Here is a 17,209-nt window from a genome sequence, read left to right as displayed (position 1 = left end):
ATATAAAAAAATCTGTTTACTCTTTTGAGAAATAGATTTCAGTGCAGAATTCTACTCGAGCAGCTCTATTAACTGATTCATTTTGAAATTTTTTTTTTCCCATGACAGTATCCCTTTAAGTCTTCTAAAAATCATCTAAACATTAAACAAACCCAACAGGATTGTTTTGCCTCCAATATAGGTTCATGCAGCTTAGTTACCATCAAGCACAAGCTACTGTTTTATTATCACAAAGAAAGGGGGAATCATTTTTGAAAAATTAGAATTATTTGCTTGAAATAGACTCTGTAGACGAAGGCCTTCCCATAATCTTGAGCTTTCTGGGTAAGGGATCCCATATCCCTGTATTGTGCTTTAATTGTGCAGGTTATTAGTACCACAATCAATGATGCTCAAGGACGCGACTATGGATTAATTCTTTTTCTGACCGCAGACTCCGGTACAATGAAATTAATATTTTATAGCAATATTGTTTTTGAAAGGTCAGGCTCAGATATAAAATTCTTCTTCGCCGTTCAGCATTTCTGACAGATGACTTGTGATTTCCGATGACTGTCGGTAATGGCTGAGGATAGGCCCCTGGGTCTGTGTTAGAGTACTTGCCCCCGGAGCTCTGGGGAATACAGAGCAGGAGCTGGAGGATAAGTCAGATATTGAATGTAGTGAATCATAAGAGCGGTTCTGCCTGCCGGGTAATGTATCGCTGTGGGACAGAGCTCCATGAGAAGGAAGAGACGCCTCCAAGTCACTGCACAGACCATTCAGTGGGGAATAAGCAGATACCACTGACAGATCAGAACTGGAAAGCTTCATCCCTGTGTCGACATCCGTTTCTTCAACCCCTTCAAGGTCATCAATGTTGACCTTGGGGCTGATCCTCCACACTGGGGTTTCATACATGTCCTGCCCAAAAGAGGGATGTGGCTCAATCATGGGTAAAGAGTCCCAGGAGAGGAAAGTGCTGGTAGTGGGCAAACAATACAGAGACTTGCTGCGCTGAAAGGCCTGCGCGGTTTCACTGGGAGCCTTTAAACTTCTGAACGTGTCCATCTGTCCTCTAGGGAAGTCCATCTGAGAGCCAAAGTGTTGAACCTGGCCAGTGCCGGAGCAACCTTTGTGTTTGCCGGATTTGAATTTGCGGTTGTGAGGAGCAATGCAGAGTGGCTGGGTCATTGCTGGGTTCCTTGAAAAGTAGTTCTGATGCTTCCAAATTGTCTTTCTGGCCAGATACTGCGCCTGTTGTAGACAAAACATAAATATGCTGCAGTTAGGATCTGTGAATGTTAGCCTAGCATTGGAAAGCAGAGGCTGCTGAACTACCACTCCCTAATATTCACCGACAACCTTTCCTTATTGATGGGATCTGGGAGCTGTAGTTCAAGAAGATCTGAAGAATGACTGCAAGATCCAGAAGCACACATACAAATGGGGATCTTATACAGGACAGACAATCATTTTTGTATTTTTGCGCCTCTTGTTCAGCAGTATGACAAGGCCAAGTTAAACTTAATCTCTGCTATCTTCCTGCAAATGTGTGGGTAAAAAAGCTGCAAAGTGTCACAGTTGAAAATTCTTAAATTGGGCCCTGGGAATATAATCCAGCCCCCTAGAAGGCCTTTACCCCTCAGGAGTATGATGACCATAAACTTTTAACTGGAAGGGGACTTTCATTGATGTTACCAACAAGGAGGGCTTGTGACATGTAGGTGCTCAGGACAGCAGGTCTGACAATACCAACAGCTGAACCCACCAAGCTCCTTCACTTGCACCAGCAGCCCCACCTTGTGACCCATATCCACCAGACTCACAGGTCCCATGGGTATCGGATATACCCGCACATCACTAATATCAAAATAAAACCTTAAACTGAAACAATGGCTGCACTAATGCATGTCTTCCAGTAGGTGGTGCTATAACTGCTAGAATGTAACATACACAGCTATAAAAGGTATGAGCTATGAGTAGTGATGGGCGAATCTGTTCCGTTTCGTTTTGCAGAAATATTCGCAAAATGCATTGAAGTCAATGGGTGTCAAAATAATTTTTACGCGAGCGACAATGTATAAACGCACAACTCTTTTGGCCAAATCCATTAAAGTCAAAGGGCCAAATAATTTTGACTCGCGACAATTATTTAATTTTAATTAAATAATTCGCAAAAACATTCGCAGGCCCTCAGTACAGCCCTCCCTTCTGTTTATTAACCTAGTTGTTGTTGGAAATCTTAAAGCTGCAAGGAATAAATATTTTTCCAATTTTCTGAATATATTCAGCAGATTCCAGGCAACCTGAGCAGCTGGACAATTATATCTATAGCAGCTTCCAGACCACACTGACATGAAAAAGATTTGTGTGACTAATGTATTTTACATTATATCAGGTGGGTGAATTGTCTAATCCAGAGTCTGTGAAATAAATACATTGTATAGCTGTGCCTTTCTACCTGAAAGAAAATGTATCTTCAGAGGATGTTCATATCCTTCCTGTCCCTGGTATTCGATCAACCAACATTCAGCATCACTAACATGTGGCCCTTCATTTGAACTAGAAATGATTTGGCATTGTTATGGCAGCATGGAGAGTAATAGCTGTGGGATAGCAGGTATAGTAGGGAGAGATGGTGCCTATAGTAACAGTGGGATAATAGTCTCTGGGAAGGGAGTGTGACTGTGGGATAGCAGGTATAGTAGGGAGAGATGGTGCCTATAGTAACAGTGGGATAATAGTCTCTGGGAAGGGAGTGTGACTGTGGGATAGCAGGTATAGTAGGGAGAGATGGTGCCTATAGTAGCAGTGGGATAATAGTCTCTGGGAAGGGAGTGTGACTGTGGGATAGCAGGTATAGTAGGGAGAGATAGTGCCTATAGTAAAAGTGGATAATAGTCTCTGGGAAGGGAGTGTGACTGTGGGATAGCAGGTATAGTAGGGAGATATGGTGCCTATAGTAACAGTGGGATAATAGTCTCTGGGAAGGGAGTGTGACTGTGGGATAGCAGGTATAGTATGGAGATATGGTGTCTATAGTAACAGTGGGATAATAGTCTCTGGGAAGGGAGTGTGACTGTGGGATAGCAGGTATAGTAGGGAGAGATGGTGCCTATAGTAACAGTGGGATAATAGTCTCTGGGAAGGGAATGTGACTGTGGGATAGCAGGTATAGTAGGGAGATATGGTGCCTATAGTAACAGTGGGATAATAGTCTCTGGGAAGGGACTGTGACTGTGGGATAGCAGGTATAGTAGGGAGAGATGGTGTCTATAGTAACAGTGGGATAATAGTCTCTGGGAAGGGAGTGTGGCTATGGGATAGCCATATATAGCAATATTCTACTTTGAGCGTTCTGTATAAAAAGGTGGTGCACTTGCCTGAGGCTGGATAGAGGTTGATAGAGGATAGCTATAGAATGTAGAAACTAAGACCTCCTGCAGTCATTCCCACTATAAGACAAATTATGTCAGGGCTACTGTCAGAGAGGTGTTAAGCATTTATCATTGGATCCCACAGGGGCAATGCCCCTAAAAACCAGGAAGGCCTGAAGTCTGTAAGCAATATGAATATTACTAATGGTCTCTATTCACAAAACCTGATGTATTTATATTGCCTGTGCTGTACTGTATATTCAGCAGGGTAAGGAACCTGTCTGCTTGGGTAAGTGACACAGTCCATCAGTGGGTATAATGCTATGTAGTACAACCTTTACATGTATCGAAAGAGATGGTTCTTAATTCTATACAATGTGAGTATTTGTGTATGGCAGGAATGAATGAGTATAATATGAGCATAAAAACAAACTGCTACCAGCTTTACACAGTGGACGATTCACAAACACTCCAAACCAGTGCAGGAGCCCCTAGCAACCAAATTGTTTTGATCGGTCTAATGCAGACCTACGAAAGCAAATGTTTAGTTGCCATTGGATACTGCACTGGGGCAAAGTCATTCATAAATTCCTACTATTGGGAGGAGCATCATTTACACTGGTGCTGTCAGTGCACAATTTGTTTTATGAGCAGATTACATACAAACATTAATGCCCAAAGCCAAAAAATAAATTAAAAATACCAATTTTGCAACTAACAGCAACCAAGTTACCGTCAGAAATGATTTAAACACCAACCATTTTATAATTCCTTCCTTTCAGCCTTTGCTGTGCCCTATAAGTAGTGGTTGAGAAGCAGCTGGAGGGCTGTCAGTTGGGTATCCTTGGCCTTATTGGCACAAAACCATGTTTACTAAAGGAACAGTATTAAAAGGTAATACACTGGCATTCATATTGCATTATAGTAACTTACCTTTAAGTGCACAATTAGGTTGGTTTAACCACGTGGCTAGATGTGGTCTTGGGTTTGCTTTTCCCCTCCTATTTATTTTTGGCTCTGATTTGCCTCCCACATGACTAGCACATGGCTACAATGGGACAGCTCTTTCTAACTGACCCTTGTGACTTCTATAAATTTTAAACTCGCCATCCATTTACTAAATGTCCCTATATTCACAGCACGGTGCCCATTACAGAGCCAAAATGGAAAAGGGATTACTGGAAAATGTAAGAGGGAATGGGAAGTGGGAGTGGCGTAAAATGTCCTTGAGTCTAAAAATTTGTGCAAAACAAAAGTACAATCACTAGTAAATGTCACTCCAATGGTAATTGCTTTTTTATAGTGAAATCCTGCCAATCCTATGTATATTTCTTGCTAGGCCCGTGCTGAACATAATGGCAGATGAGTAGTAAAAGTACTACAATACATATCACTTATTTTTAAGCACTTTTTACTATTTATCCTATCACCTTGCAGCTTTTTTTATGTGTCTCTTTCACTTGGGAATCTGGGGTGCAGTACAGTCCTTTTGGGCTCTGCCCCAAAGACCTAGGGGAGCACTCTGTGGTCATCAGGTTCTTGGCTCTAGTTCTTTGGGTGAAGTTTTGGCAGACCCTTTGGAGAAAGAGACTCTCCCTAGCTGTGAGGCAAAGGAAAGTCTGAAGACCCTTGGCCTGTAGTGCATTTTGGCAGGGTCAGAGTTTAAGGGGCTCGATTTAGCCTTTGGGTGAAGGTAAATCCAAAGACTCTGCATTAGTTGTAGTCTTTTGGCCTGAGGTTTGGCAAGAGATGCTTTTGGGAGCCCATCGCTTTTAAGGAACTCGCTGATTGCACTGTGCACTTTGTTTTTTACATGTTGCACTTTTTGGGGTGATGAAAGCACAACCTTGAGCTTTCAACTAAAAAAACTCTGTAATGTAGCCAACTGCCTCCAAGGGATGTTGGTAGTGAAACAACAGCACCAACTGTACATAAGTATGTATGGCACATCTGGCTCCCCAATGGGGGGGGGGGGTTGGCGGGTTCCTGTGCCCCTCTGGCTTAAAGCTTAAGGGTGCTGTATTTAAATTAGATGTCTATAATTAGACTACAGGTAAATGTGTTCCAATAAAAGAGGTATAGATACTGGATAGGAATAACTGGTGTAATATCAGTGCTAATAGGGTTAGGCCATTTGCTATCACTGCTCTTTCAATCCCATAGCAAACTGCACTACGCATAAAACAGTTGTATTTGTCATTGGCAAAAAGAAAGAGAACTGCAGTCTATCTGAATTGCAAACTCGCAGGGAGTCCAACTAGTACACTGTACAGCAGGAGTGCCCAAAAGGTAGATCGGGATCTACCAGTAGACCTTTAGCTGATGATCAGTAGATCTTAAGATACTGTCAACAAACAGCTTGTCTAAACCACCCTCCTGTTTCATTCTTTTCTTTCAGATATTTTTATGCTAGTTACATAAGAAATAGTTGTTTATTAAACACAGCAATATGACTTCTTTCATAAATCAATATAATATTTAAGTAATATCCATGGAACAAAAGGCTAACAATGCTTTTATGCATGTAGATCATAATGGGACATCACTAAAAGTAGACCTCACATTAGTAACGTACGGGCACTCCTGCTGTGTAGCTAAGGGGGTACCAAATAAATCAGTAAGTATCCATAACCACAACCCCCTTAGCTTTTCCTAAAATTGTACACACAAGTGAGGCAGTTAATGAGAACTGAGCAGTCCCAGAACTGTGGCCAGAAACCTCATCGTTTTTATTAGGGTAACGTAGTGAACCTTCAGGAAGTGATTAGTGCAGACGTTTGCTTCTTGGCTCTGTCCACACTTCAGCTCTCAGATGGCTCGACCATTATTGTAATTAAAGGGAATGGAGAAATCATTATAGGACTGAATATACTTGTATGTTGGCCTGTCAATAAATGTGAGTCATAATGCCACGCAGCCTGGTGGGAGACACGTGGAGCTCATTACGAGTTTTATCTCACCCCATCAAAGCCTTTTGCATCACTGCCCATGAAACAACTGCCATCATGCTCTCAAAGTTTTTTTCCATTTTCCACATACAGCAAATGGGCACCTGAAAGCTGAATATTTCACTTATGTTTTGCTTCTCTGTTTTTTTTTTCACATTTCCTCTGGTTTTTATTACTGATCAGTAAATTGTGACTCTCCAAGCATCCTTGGCAGAATAAATGGAACACTGTACCACAATCTAATAAGTAAGTCTTATATGAACAAACCTGCATTCAGGATAACACAAAACAGCACAACAATGAGAAGGACCAAGCCTTAGTTTGGGTTATACAAGGACATGTCAGACTGCATGTGACTCTCTGTTGGATTCTGTAGAGAATGTGGTGACATTATCAGGCACTTCTTGAAAGTACTAGCACCAACAAAAACAACATGGCTGCTTCCATTGTAATTTAGTATAGGTAAATATATAGAAGGTGAAAGATTGTGTGCAGACTGCCTTGATAATTTACAAGCCAGTGGTTATCCCTCACTTATAAAAAGTATTCTGTCTATTTATTTTCATTGTTCTCAGACATGAATATTTCCAAATAAACTTTCTAATTTTTTGTTTGGTGTGAAGAGGTGCATTGTGCGTACTATTCTAAAAAGATGAACATTGGTATACCTGGTTTGTTTTGTAAAGCTGGTCAAACCTAGTTATTTGGCCTTACTTGTGGCCAGCTTGGTCAACTACATTTGGGCTTAACTGTAGAGATCCTGTTCTTATCAACAAAAACAATGGCTCAGTGGAGGGGTGTGATATTTACAGAACTATGCATTGAGTATGTTTATCCTAGACAGATTTACCTGCAGTAATATTTTATTCCCATCATGATCTTCAGTCTTCCACCGGCCTTCGCTGATGGGGATACACTGGTTGGGCAACAGAGGGATCAGCTGGCCAAAGTCTCTCACTCGGAATTCAAGCAGCGAGGATTCCAGGGGCACTGGCTTTTGTCCTTTTACAAGTCTTTTCAGAGAAAACTCAATGTCAAAATCCATATTTGAATAAACTGTAAAGACACAAAAATCTGTTTTTTTCCTCCACACTCTTTTCTTTAAGATCAGCTCATACATTTTCATCATGTCGGCAAAGTTCTCATAACTGCTGTAGACGGTAAAGCGGATTATTTCCTTCCCGTAATGCACCTGCCTGATGGCCCACATCGGTGTGCCACTTGCCAGGGTGAAGAAGTCCTGGTTGCAAGGCATGTAGGGAAGGAACTTTCCATGCACGCGCTCAGTATGGTGGAACTGCCAAGGCGGTTTCTGGAAGCACTTGTGTAGGTGTAGGATCTGATCTTCCCCATAGGCTTCCTGCAGAAAGAGAATAACGGCAAGGGCTGGATGGGAGGCAAAGCTCTTGGAAGGCTTCCTTTTCTTTGATACCCGTCGCTCTGAAACGCAGAACAGCTGCAGATTGGGGTGTATCCAGGCTAAGAGTCGATCAATAGCTTCTTGAAGACACTTGGATTCTCCAGGGTCAGCAATGATATGGATGCTTACGAGAAACGGGTCCTGGATGTCTTCTACCGATTGCTCACCTGTTAAAATAATCACAGGAAGGAGTTTTTGCTGAATATACATCAAATATTGAGATTTTAAATAAATAATAATCATCACATTAAAAGAAAAAACAACATAGAGTAGAACCCCCATTTTACATCCCCTGATTTTAAGTTATCATTTTACATTGTTGTCTTCTGGTCCCACCTATATATTATGCATAATACATTTCCCTGATTTTTCATTTTCCTGGATTTTACACCATTTTTTTTCTACCTGTATATGTATTTATATATATATATATATATAACGAAATCGTAGATGATACCCGCACTCCTTCACATCTCGTTTTTGCCGGGTGCTTGGTCAAAATTAGATATATAAAATTGTAGAAAGGACCAGCACTCCGTTTTCCAAAAAAATTCAATGATTTATTCAAAACTCACAGTGTCTCCAACGTTTCGGAAGCGTTATGCGGTTAGACAGAGAATGACATGTAATACCACTATGGTGGTTTACATTATCAAATGTCCCTGCGGCCTCATTTATTGTGGCAAAACCACTAGACAACTGAAGGAAAGGATGGCGATGCACAGGTCTAGCATACGGGCTGCATTGGACCCAGATAAAAAAGAGGAGGTTAAAAACAAGAAACAGGACATCGCCCAACAGCCGGTGGCAAAACACTGGGCCGAGGCCAGGCACAGTCCGGCAGCATTTAGGTGTATGCCGATAGAACAGGTGCCCAAGAGAGTGAGAGGGGGTGATTATAATAACATACTTCTAAAACGAGAGGCTTTTTGGATACACGAGTTGGACTGTGTAACACCCAAGGGGTTAAATGGGCAACAAGTGTTCAGCTGTTTCTTAACTTGAGGTAAATTCTTGTCTCAATGTTTTTTAACTTGTGGTGAAATCTTTTCCCAACCAGATGTTTATTATGTATTTACAGCAAATGGCAAGTACAAATGTTTATTGATACAGAAAATTGAAACATGAGTAAGAGATACATGACAACGATTTTTTATTTGCAGATGATGTTACAATGTATTTGCTGAATCTGGAAATGTAGTGAGCAATATTGGAACTTTTAAAGTGATTTTATATGGATTTGACACATGGATTTTTCACACTTGGCATCGAGGTGACACCTAGTGGTGGTTTTTTTATATATATATTTTTTATATATATATTTTTTATATATTTATGTATTTATATACTTCTCAATGACGGATGTCTTTCACTCGATTTTAAAAGTTTTCACACCTATGATATAATTGTTTAATTGAATAATTTGATTGGTAATGATGTCATCTTAAGACGTCTGGAGGGTTTGTGGGTATTTAAAGATTTGTAACACACAGCACTTTATCCTTGATAATGGCCCCAAAGAGGGCCGAAACATTGGAGACACTGTGAGTTTTGAATAAATCATTGAATTTTTTTGGAAAACGGAGTGCTGGTCCTTTCTACAATTTTATATATATATATATATATATATATATATATATATATATATATATATACACACAAAAGCCATAATATCCTGTAAATTATATCCTTATAAACGATGAGTTCTGATGTCATCAGTTATAAACGGTGAGTTCTCTGATGTCATTTCTGTCACATGACTCACTGAAACTTGTGTATTATAATAAATAAAGTACCCCCAGTTGAAAAATATGAGGATATTAGAAGTTACCTCGGAGTTCCATGACCTGTATAAAAACACTCTACCTTCGGCCGCGTGTTTTATATGGTCATGAAACTCCTCGGTAACTTATAATATCCTTATAATTTACAAGAGGGGGTACTTTATTCACTATATATATATATATATATATATATATATATATATATATATATATATATATATATATATATATATATATATATATATATAATACTGTGATCAAAAAACATTGGCCGATATTACAGATGAATTCCAACCTACCGTTTACTAATATGCCACCACCCACATGTGCCTACCGCAAAGGTCGGTCTTTAAGGGACCTATTGATGGTGACTGATATACAGATTGATAGTGTGGGTACTTGGCTCACGAGGAGTAAGTCAGGTTTCTATAGCCGACACTCCGTTGGCTAGACACTTTTTAGGATGTAAACATTGGCTGCCGACTCTACGAGCAGTTCTGATTGACCATATTCCCCCTCCACATAGAGGTGGTGACATATCTAAGCTTTTATTGCAACGTGAAGCAAGGTGGATGCGGACCCTGGATCCAATAGTCCCTTGAGGGCTGAATGAAATGTATTCTCTTGCTAGTTATTTATAATTGAGCATTAGTGATAATGTTGACTGTAAAGCAATATTGATTGTGGAGTACAAACTCTCCACAGAGAGTATTGATATGTGAAATGTGGTTATAATAATAGGAACATGACATGACCACAGATATGGGTTAATCCGAATGAAGTATGTAGCCTTGAAACTGTTGAGATTACTTTGATATATAGATTTCCTTTCATGATGATTTTAGATATTTTATGCAGTAACATTTTTTGCACAATTTTTCTATATATGGTACAAATGTTTATCAGGGTTTTTTTATTCCTACACTAAGATTTAAAAGGATCATTATAGATTCTTGGCACAAACTTTAGATACATTCACATCGACACACACAAACATGTTGAATTTCAAATGGGTACTTGATATCCCGAGTTTATGAGATGTGATACAGTATATTCAATTATATGATAATATGGTGGTTTTATCTAATTTATATATGTGATGCACTAATTACATTTGTGAGCCGAAACGCGTTGATACACCATGCACTAATAAAGATGCACTGATATATTCTGAACCTCTATATATATATATATATTATATATATACCACACATGGTGGTGCTTTCCTGTTTCTGCCTAGAGAAGATACTTTCTGCAAACGATAGTGAAAAGTGGTACTGCGGATGAAGTCTGAACCACACTGATCCTAACCCTGTATTTGAGGCCAATCTCTGCAAAATATTCATTTTCATTGCAAAAAGATATTTCCCCTCTTCTCTTTTGCTCCTATTTTAACTAATTAGATTACAGAGACCTGCAACTGCTCCTCATGAATCAGACTGTCAATATGTGGCTTCTGGCAAATGCCAGAGGGGCTGCTGTAAGATGCCCTAGACCAAGGGACACCAACCTTTTTTTACCCGTGAGCCATATTCATAGGGGCTACCAAATAGCCATTTGCAGCTCTCATTTGGTACACCAGGCACTTTTTAAATGCTTGTGTTGCTCCCCAACTTTGAATATGGTTTATGGGTAAAAAGGGTTGGGGACCTCTGACCTAGAGAGTCACTATTTATTGGGTTGGTGGGGGCTGTTTGGGGTTCTGTGTCCTTTAAATGCCTTTAAAAGTCCTAGCCTGGGCCTGGCAGGAATAGAGAGTTACCTGTGTTCGGCAGAGCTGTATTCATGAGGGATGGGCAAGGGGAGGCACATCAGGGAATGGAGATGGGCACATGTTGCTCTACAGTATGTAGTATGGACAGGACTCTCCTGTGCTCATTAACTCTGCTCTGTGAAACTCACATTAGAGTTTTTAGCCAGCATGATGTGCAGAGGCAGCCAGACCCCAAGAGGAAGTTTCTTTTGCACTTAATAAATGACCCCTAATAACTTTTGGACACAATCCACCACCAAAACATTCTAGTAAGGTCAATGCAGGAAAGATATCTATAGTTTTCACAATCCACAAGCATTCCTCCTTACTCTCTTGCATGAACATAAGTATATATTTTAGATAAGAAAGCATCCAATCATTAGCATGCCACAACCAAAACCACTATACTCTAATAGAGTAATATTTACAGGAATAAACAGGACAATGGAGTGTGACAATTAAAGCTACAAGCAAAGCAACCTGTGAATCAGCAAGTCTGATCCTTCCAGTTATCTCCAGACAGGACTCAGATGTAGAACACAGACATCATTCATTATGTGAGCTCAGTCCTTGTATGTAAGATATTCTGCTGCCCGGATAAGAAGCGGAGCTTTGTGAGATGCACCAGCGGAATCACTATTCACCCATTGTGTCATTGTGACTAGATGGCAAAATAAACAGTTTCGCAGGACCACCAGAGCACTGCACAAAGCCATCATTAGGAGCTCGAGTTTCAGATACCGCAGGCAAAATCTGCCTTTGTTGAGCTTGGCATTAAGTGAAAAACCAAAGCAAATAAAAGAGCGGCATAGCTAATCAGTTTGTCAAGAGCAGTACTGTCCACTTCAGAAAATCCCAGCCGCCGCTCTGGGTTTCACTGGTACACCTGCGATTACGTGACTTCCAATTGTTCAGTAAGAATGACTGTGTTTATAGAAGAATTAAATAAAACGTATTCATGTCACCATGAAGGGCCCCTACCATTAGGCTAAAGGGTACCTGAAAATGTGTCATTCATGTGCAGAACTTTCATTAAACAGCTCCGGTGCAAATCATTTGCATCAAAATGTCACTGTGTGTCAATGAGTAATAGATCTTTAAAGGACAAAAGCAAATCCAAAGTGCTAGAAAAAGTATTTAACCATAATATAGAATTCAGAGAACAACAAGGATAAATTCCATTTCTAAACAAAATGTGGGGAAAGGGTTTATTTATCAAGAGAAAGTTAATACATGGTGGAAACTGTATATTGAGAGGACATAGTCCATCTGGGCACCGATGGTGAGATACAGTCAGTAGAACTTAACACAGAATGAGAAGATCTAGGGATTCTAGGCCAATTGATTTTTGAGGTTTAGATCCCTTTCATTTTTTCCCCAGGGGACTCAAATAATTTGGAGAATTATCTTTATAACCAAAAGACTGGCAAGCTTACCTTACTTAGTGACTAATTGTTACTACAGCAGAACATTTTACTATTTAGAACAGTGCTGTCCAATGTCTGTGGTAACGAGGGCCGATAATAGAAGCCAGTGTTGACAACTACCTGTTTTTAAGTCACACCTACTTTAAACCACACCCATGTTACCACGAGACCATGTCCACATTAATGGTGGTAGCACACCAAAACAGCCAAACGGATGGTGCTCACTGCAGGAATATCACTCATATGTGAAAGTTTTAAGTCATATTAAAACATACCCTTAAATCCATATGCCTCCTCCTGCACTGTGGATAACACAGCACCTCCCCAGCACATAATTAAACAACTTAGGGGCCCCTAACAACAATTCCCAAATGGTAACAAACCCCCAGAACAAACCATACGAGGTTCTAGTCCCACAGGGAGCATAGGATAGAGTATGGCACACAAGGAGCATTAGGCAGGCAGAGTATGACACACACAGGGAGCATAGGGCAGGCAGAGTATGGCACACAATGGGGAGCATAGCGAAGGCAGAGTATGGCACACACAGGGAGGATATGGCAGGCAGAGTATGGAACACACAAAAAGCATAGGGCAGGCAGAGTATGGCACACAACAGGGAGCATAGGGAAGGCAGAGTATGGCACACATAGGGAGGATATGACAGGCAGAGTATGGCACACACAAAAAGCATAGGGCAGGCAGAGTATGGTACACCCAGGGAGTATAGGGAAGGCAGAGTATGGCACACACAGGGAGCATAGGGCAGTAGAGTATGACACACACAGAGAGCATAGGGCAGGCAGAGTATGGCACACAACAGGGAGCATAGGGAAGGCAGAGTATGGCACACACAGAGAGGATAGGGCAGACAGAGTATGACACACACAGGGAGGACAGGGCAGGCAGAGTATGGCACACAGGGAGCATTAGGCAGGCAGAGTATGGCACACACAGGGAGCATAGGGCAGTAGACTATGGCACACACAGGGAGCATAAGGCAGGCAGGCGCAAGAGGTAACGTTCAGTAAAATCTGCATCTTAGTGAATTTTCATAGTTACGTCCATTCACCTGAGCGCAAATTTGCCTATCTCCTTGCTAGCGAATTTTCGTCAGCTTCGCCCCTTTAGTAAATTTGCCCTAGTCTTTTGCTGACAGCAATTTGCAAGAACAGCAGTAGATCTTTATGTCTGATAGATAATTCAGAGCGGAACCTGAGTGCATGAGTGTAATTCCCACTGTATAAAGCATACGTGTCAGCATGGCAGCAGGGTCACTGAATGGAGGCTCCGAGCATCACGTCACTTCATCATTCCTATTCAGGTTTAATAGGACATGAACAAAAGAAGAATATATCGTTCTGACGCCTGTAACTGTAACAAAAACACCATCATCTTTGCAGCCTGTTACTTAACCAAAGAAGAAAAGAAAAGATTTCTGACTTGGAAAAGTCAGTATATATCTAGTTATACAACAAATACAAGCCTGACACATTATTCAGTCCTTACGGCAGTGAGTTACATTTTCCAAGTCAGAAGTGAGATGGAAATAATTAGCTAATTATTCCATTAATCAACCACCTTATATTATTGGCTGTAATACTTTGCCTCACTGGCCTTGAATACTGGCAAAGTAAAGGTGCATTGGGACTCTGCACCCTAATGTAGAATCAGCGTCGGACTGGCCCACAGGGATACCAGGAAAACTCCCGGTGGGCCCAGGTGTCAGTGGGCCCTCATGCTGCTAAACATTTGGACTATTTCATGGTCATTTTTTATTTCTATGAGAAAAAAGGGCTTAATAGATGGAATAATAGATCATAGTATGTAAAGAAAAGAGACTAGGAGAATGGAGGTTGAGTGAGGAGAGGATAAAAATAGTAGTGAGAGTGGACCCCTAGTCTGAAGTTTTTTAGTGGGCCAAGGGCTAAGGTTTTTTGGTGGGCCCCTGGTGTCCCAGTCCGGCACTGTGTAGAATTCCTCTTTGACATTCTATAGATGGCACACATGTCAGACTTGCAGACCAACATCACCATTGTTCTTTGAGGAACACCAGCAAGTTGAGTAGTCACCATGATTGTAATGCCAACCAAAGCAACGGTCACCTCTCATTTAGACCCCCTTTTCCTAGCCATAGCAGCCAAAGTCCTGGCAATTCAGCCCCTGCTCAACATTTTTGCATGGGGCATCTAAGCGTGATGGGACAATATTTTATTAATTCAGGAACCAAACCTGCTCTCAGCATACTTTGTATTAGTGTTGTGTGGGCTGCAACACTCTTTAGTGGCAACGGGCAGATGGTGGACCAGACTCTGCCAACACCCATAACTTCAGTGTGTCCCTATTCCTTCTTCTTCTGCCGCTTAATTATATACTTGCACCTGTGCTTCCCCTACCTGTTCCTGTGATGTCAGAGAGGGGCAGGTTGGGTGCTGGTATACAAGTGATGGCAGCTTGCTAGGTTTCAAGAAGATGGCAGGTTAGGATTGGATGTAAGCTTTTTACATCACTACTTTGTATCACTTATTTATTCAGGTACAGGTGTGGGATCTGTTACCCAGAATTATTGGCACTTAAGGTTTTTCAGATAAGGGATAAAAAGATTAAATCAAAAAGATTAAATCAACCCATTTCTGCCAATACAAATGTACAAGCCACTGTTTTATAAGGGAAATAATTACAAAAAAATAGAATTATTTGCTCAAAGGAGAAGGAAAGGTTAAGGGTTAGTCCACATGTGTAGATTTGGGGAGATTTAGTTGCCTGGCGACTAATCCCCTCTTCTTATGGGCGACAATCTCCCCGAACTGCCGATGTCTTCCCATCCGCTATAATGAAAAGTCGCCTGTGCTAAAGCACACGCGGCGCTTCGTTTTCCGAAGTCGCTGGAAGTTTCCTCGTGAGGCAACTTCGGGCGACTTCTGAAACCGCTATCCGAAACAAACAGAGAGCTTCTAGAGAACATTCTACAGAATAAATATAGCATTCTAGCTTGCACTATTGCAGCTAATCTATTGGCAATAAAATGCCTCTGTAGCTTTCCTTCTCCTTTAAATTTGACTCTTTGGGAGATGGACCTGAATTTTAGAGCTTTCTGGATAACGGGTTTCCAGATAAGTTAACCCGTAACTGTATTTCAATTCTGCGTGTTTAGCTGTATAGTTTCTATGTAGGCATGGAGGCACTTTGATATACTTACTACTTGTGGAGGACAAGCGACTGTAGTCTGACCTGCAATGCAAACACAAGGCTACATGAGAATGACCCAGGTATATTGCATGCAGGCAAAACCGCATCAAATATAAGCAACAAGAACAATGTATGTTTCCTGCAACACTAAAAACGTATATTGGCACCGAGGTTCCCAATGCATATGCAGTCACCATTAGCAAGAGCAGCGTGAACTTTGGTCATGTAGAGGCTCAAGAACTGCCCCCAGTGGGACCATCTTAAAGGAACAGTTAAGTGTAAAAATAAAACAGGTTAAATAGATAGGCTGTGCAAAATAAAAAATGTTTCCAATATAGTTAGTTAGCCAAAAATGTAATGTATAAAGGCTGAAGTAACTGTATGTCTAACATAACAGGACACTACTTCCTGCTTCTAAGCTCTCTAACTCTGAGTTAGTAGTGACTTGAAGGGGGGCCACATGGGACATATCTGTCAGTCAGTTTACAATTGATCCTCAGCATTCAGCTCAGATTCAAAAGCAAAAAGTTATGACCTATGTGGCCCCCTCAGTCACTGATTGGTTACTGCCTGGTAACCAATCAGTGGAAACCGAGGGAGCTGCAAAGCAGGAAGTAGTGTTCTGTTCTGTTAAGACATTCAGTCACTCCAGCCTTTATACCAGGAGTGCCCATACTTTACTTATGCAAGGTTTACTATTAGTGGAGTTGTCCCATTATGATCTACATCCATAAAAGCATTGTTAGCTTTTTGTTAAATAGAAAATATTATATTGATTTATTGAGATATATATATTATAACAGAAACAATTTCATATTTCTTATGAAAACAATGAACATAACATACGTGGTGTTTTAGCTTTCATTTCAAAATGCAAGACGAGATAGGTCTTAGAGGGGTATACGTCACCCTGCAAATTAAATTGATGTTTTTTTTTTCATTTTTCCAAAATAAACGTAATTTCTAAAAAATATTTACATTTTGTTTCCTCTCCTTCTTTTGGAATCCACAATTAGAGCACATAGGCAAGTGCCATTTTGTGATCACTGCTATTAAGGGAAGCATCAAAATTCTTGTTTATGCACCAGAATGGGGGATCTGATCCACGTGCCCATGCACTGCCTACACTGCTTACAGGAAAGCAAGGATAGTGGATGATTAATTGACTCACTAACAGTCTCTATCATTTTTCCTACACATTATTATATATGTAACAATTTGTTTGTGAGTACCTCGACCTAATATTTTTCATCCAGATGCAACCAAAACACTCATGCTATGAGTTGCTGACAGGTTTTACCTGCTCTAATTGGCTGATTCCAGCAAGAG

The 17,209-nt window shown here is 40.7% G+C and overlaps 1 protein-coding gene across 2 annotated transcripts in view; it reads right to left on the bottom strand.

Moving 5' to 3' along the window:
* Positions 1–405: 405 nt before the first annotated feature.
* fam124a.S (family with sequence similarity 124 member A S homeolog) overlaps positions 406–17,209 on the bottom strand; it is a 28,759-nt gene continuing 11,955 nt past the window's right edge. The window contains exons 2-4 of one of the 2 annotated variants that reach the window (XM_018250196.2): positions 15,891–15,922; positions 7,158–7,894; positions 406–1,236 (exon numbers count right to left, since the gene is read on the bottom strand). In XM_018250196.2, coding sequence (XP_018105685.1) covers positions 490–1,236; positions 7,158–7,894; positions 15,891–15,922 — 1,516 coding nt within the window. In that variant the 3' untranslated portion in view covers positions 406–489. The remainder of the gene's footprint in view (positions 1,237–7,157; positions 7,895–15,890; positions 15,923–17,209) is intronic. The other variant, XM_018250198.2, reaches the window with a different exon arrangement.

The sequence above is a fragment of the Xenopus laevis genome, chromosome 2S, assembly GCF_017654675.1.
Source record: "Xenopus laevis strain J_2021 chromosome 2S, Xenopus_laevis_v10.1, whole genome shotgun sequence".
Taxonomy (NCBI): Eukaryota; Metazoa; Chordata; class Amphibia; order Anura; family Pipidae; genus Xenopus; species Xenopus laevis.
This window is presented reverse-complemented; position numbering and strand designations above follow the sequence as displayed.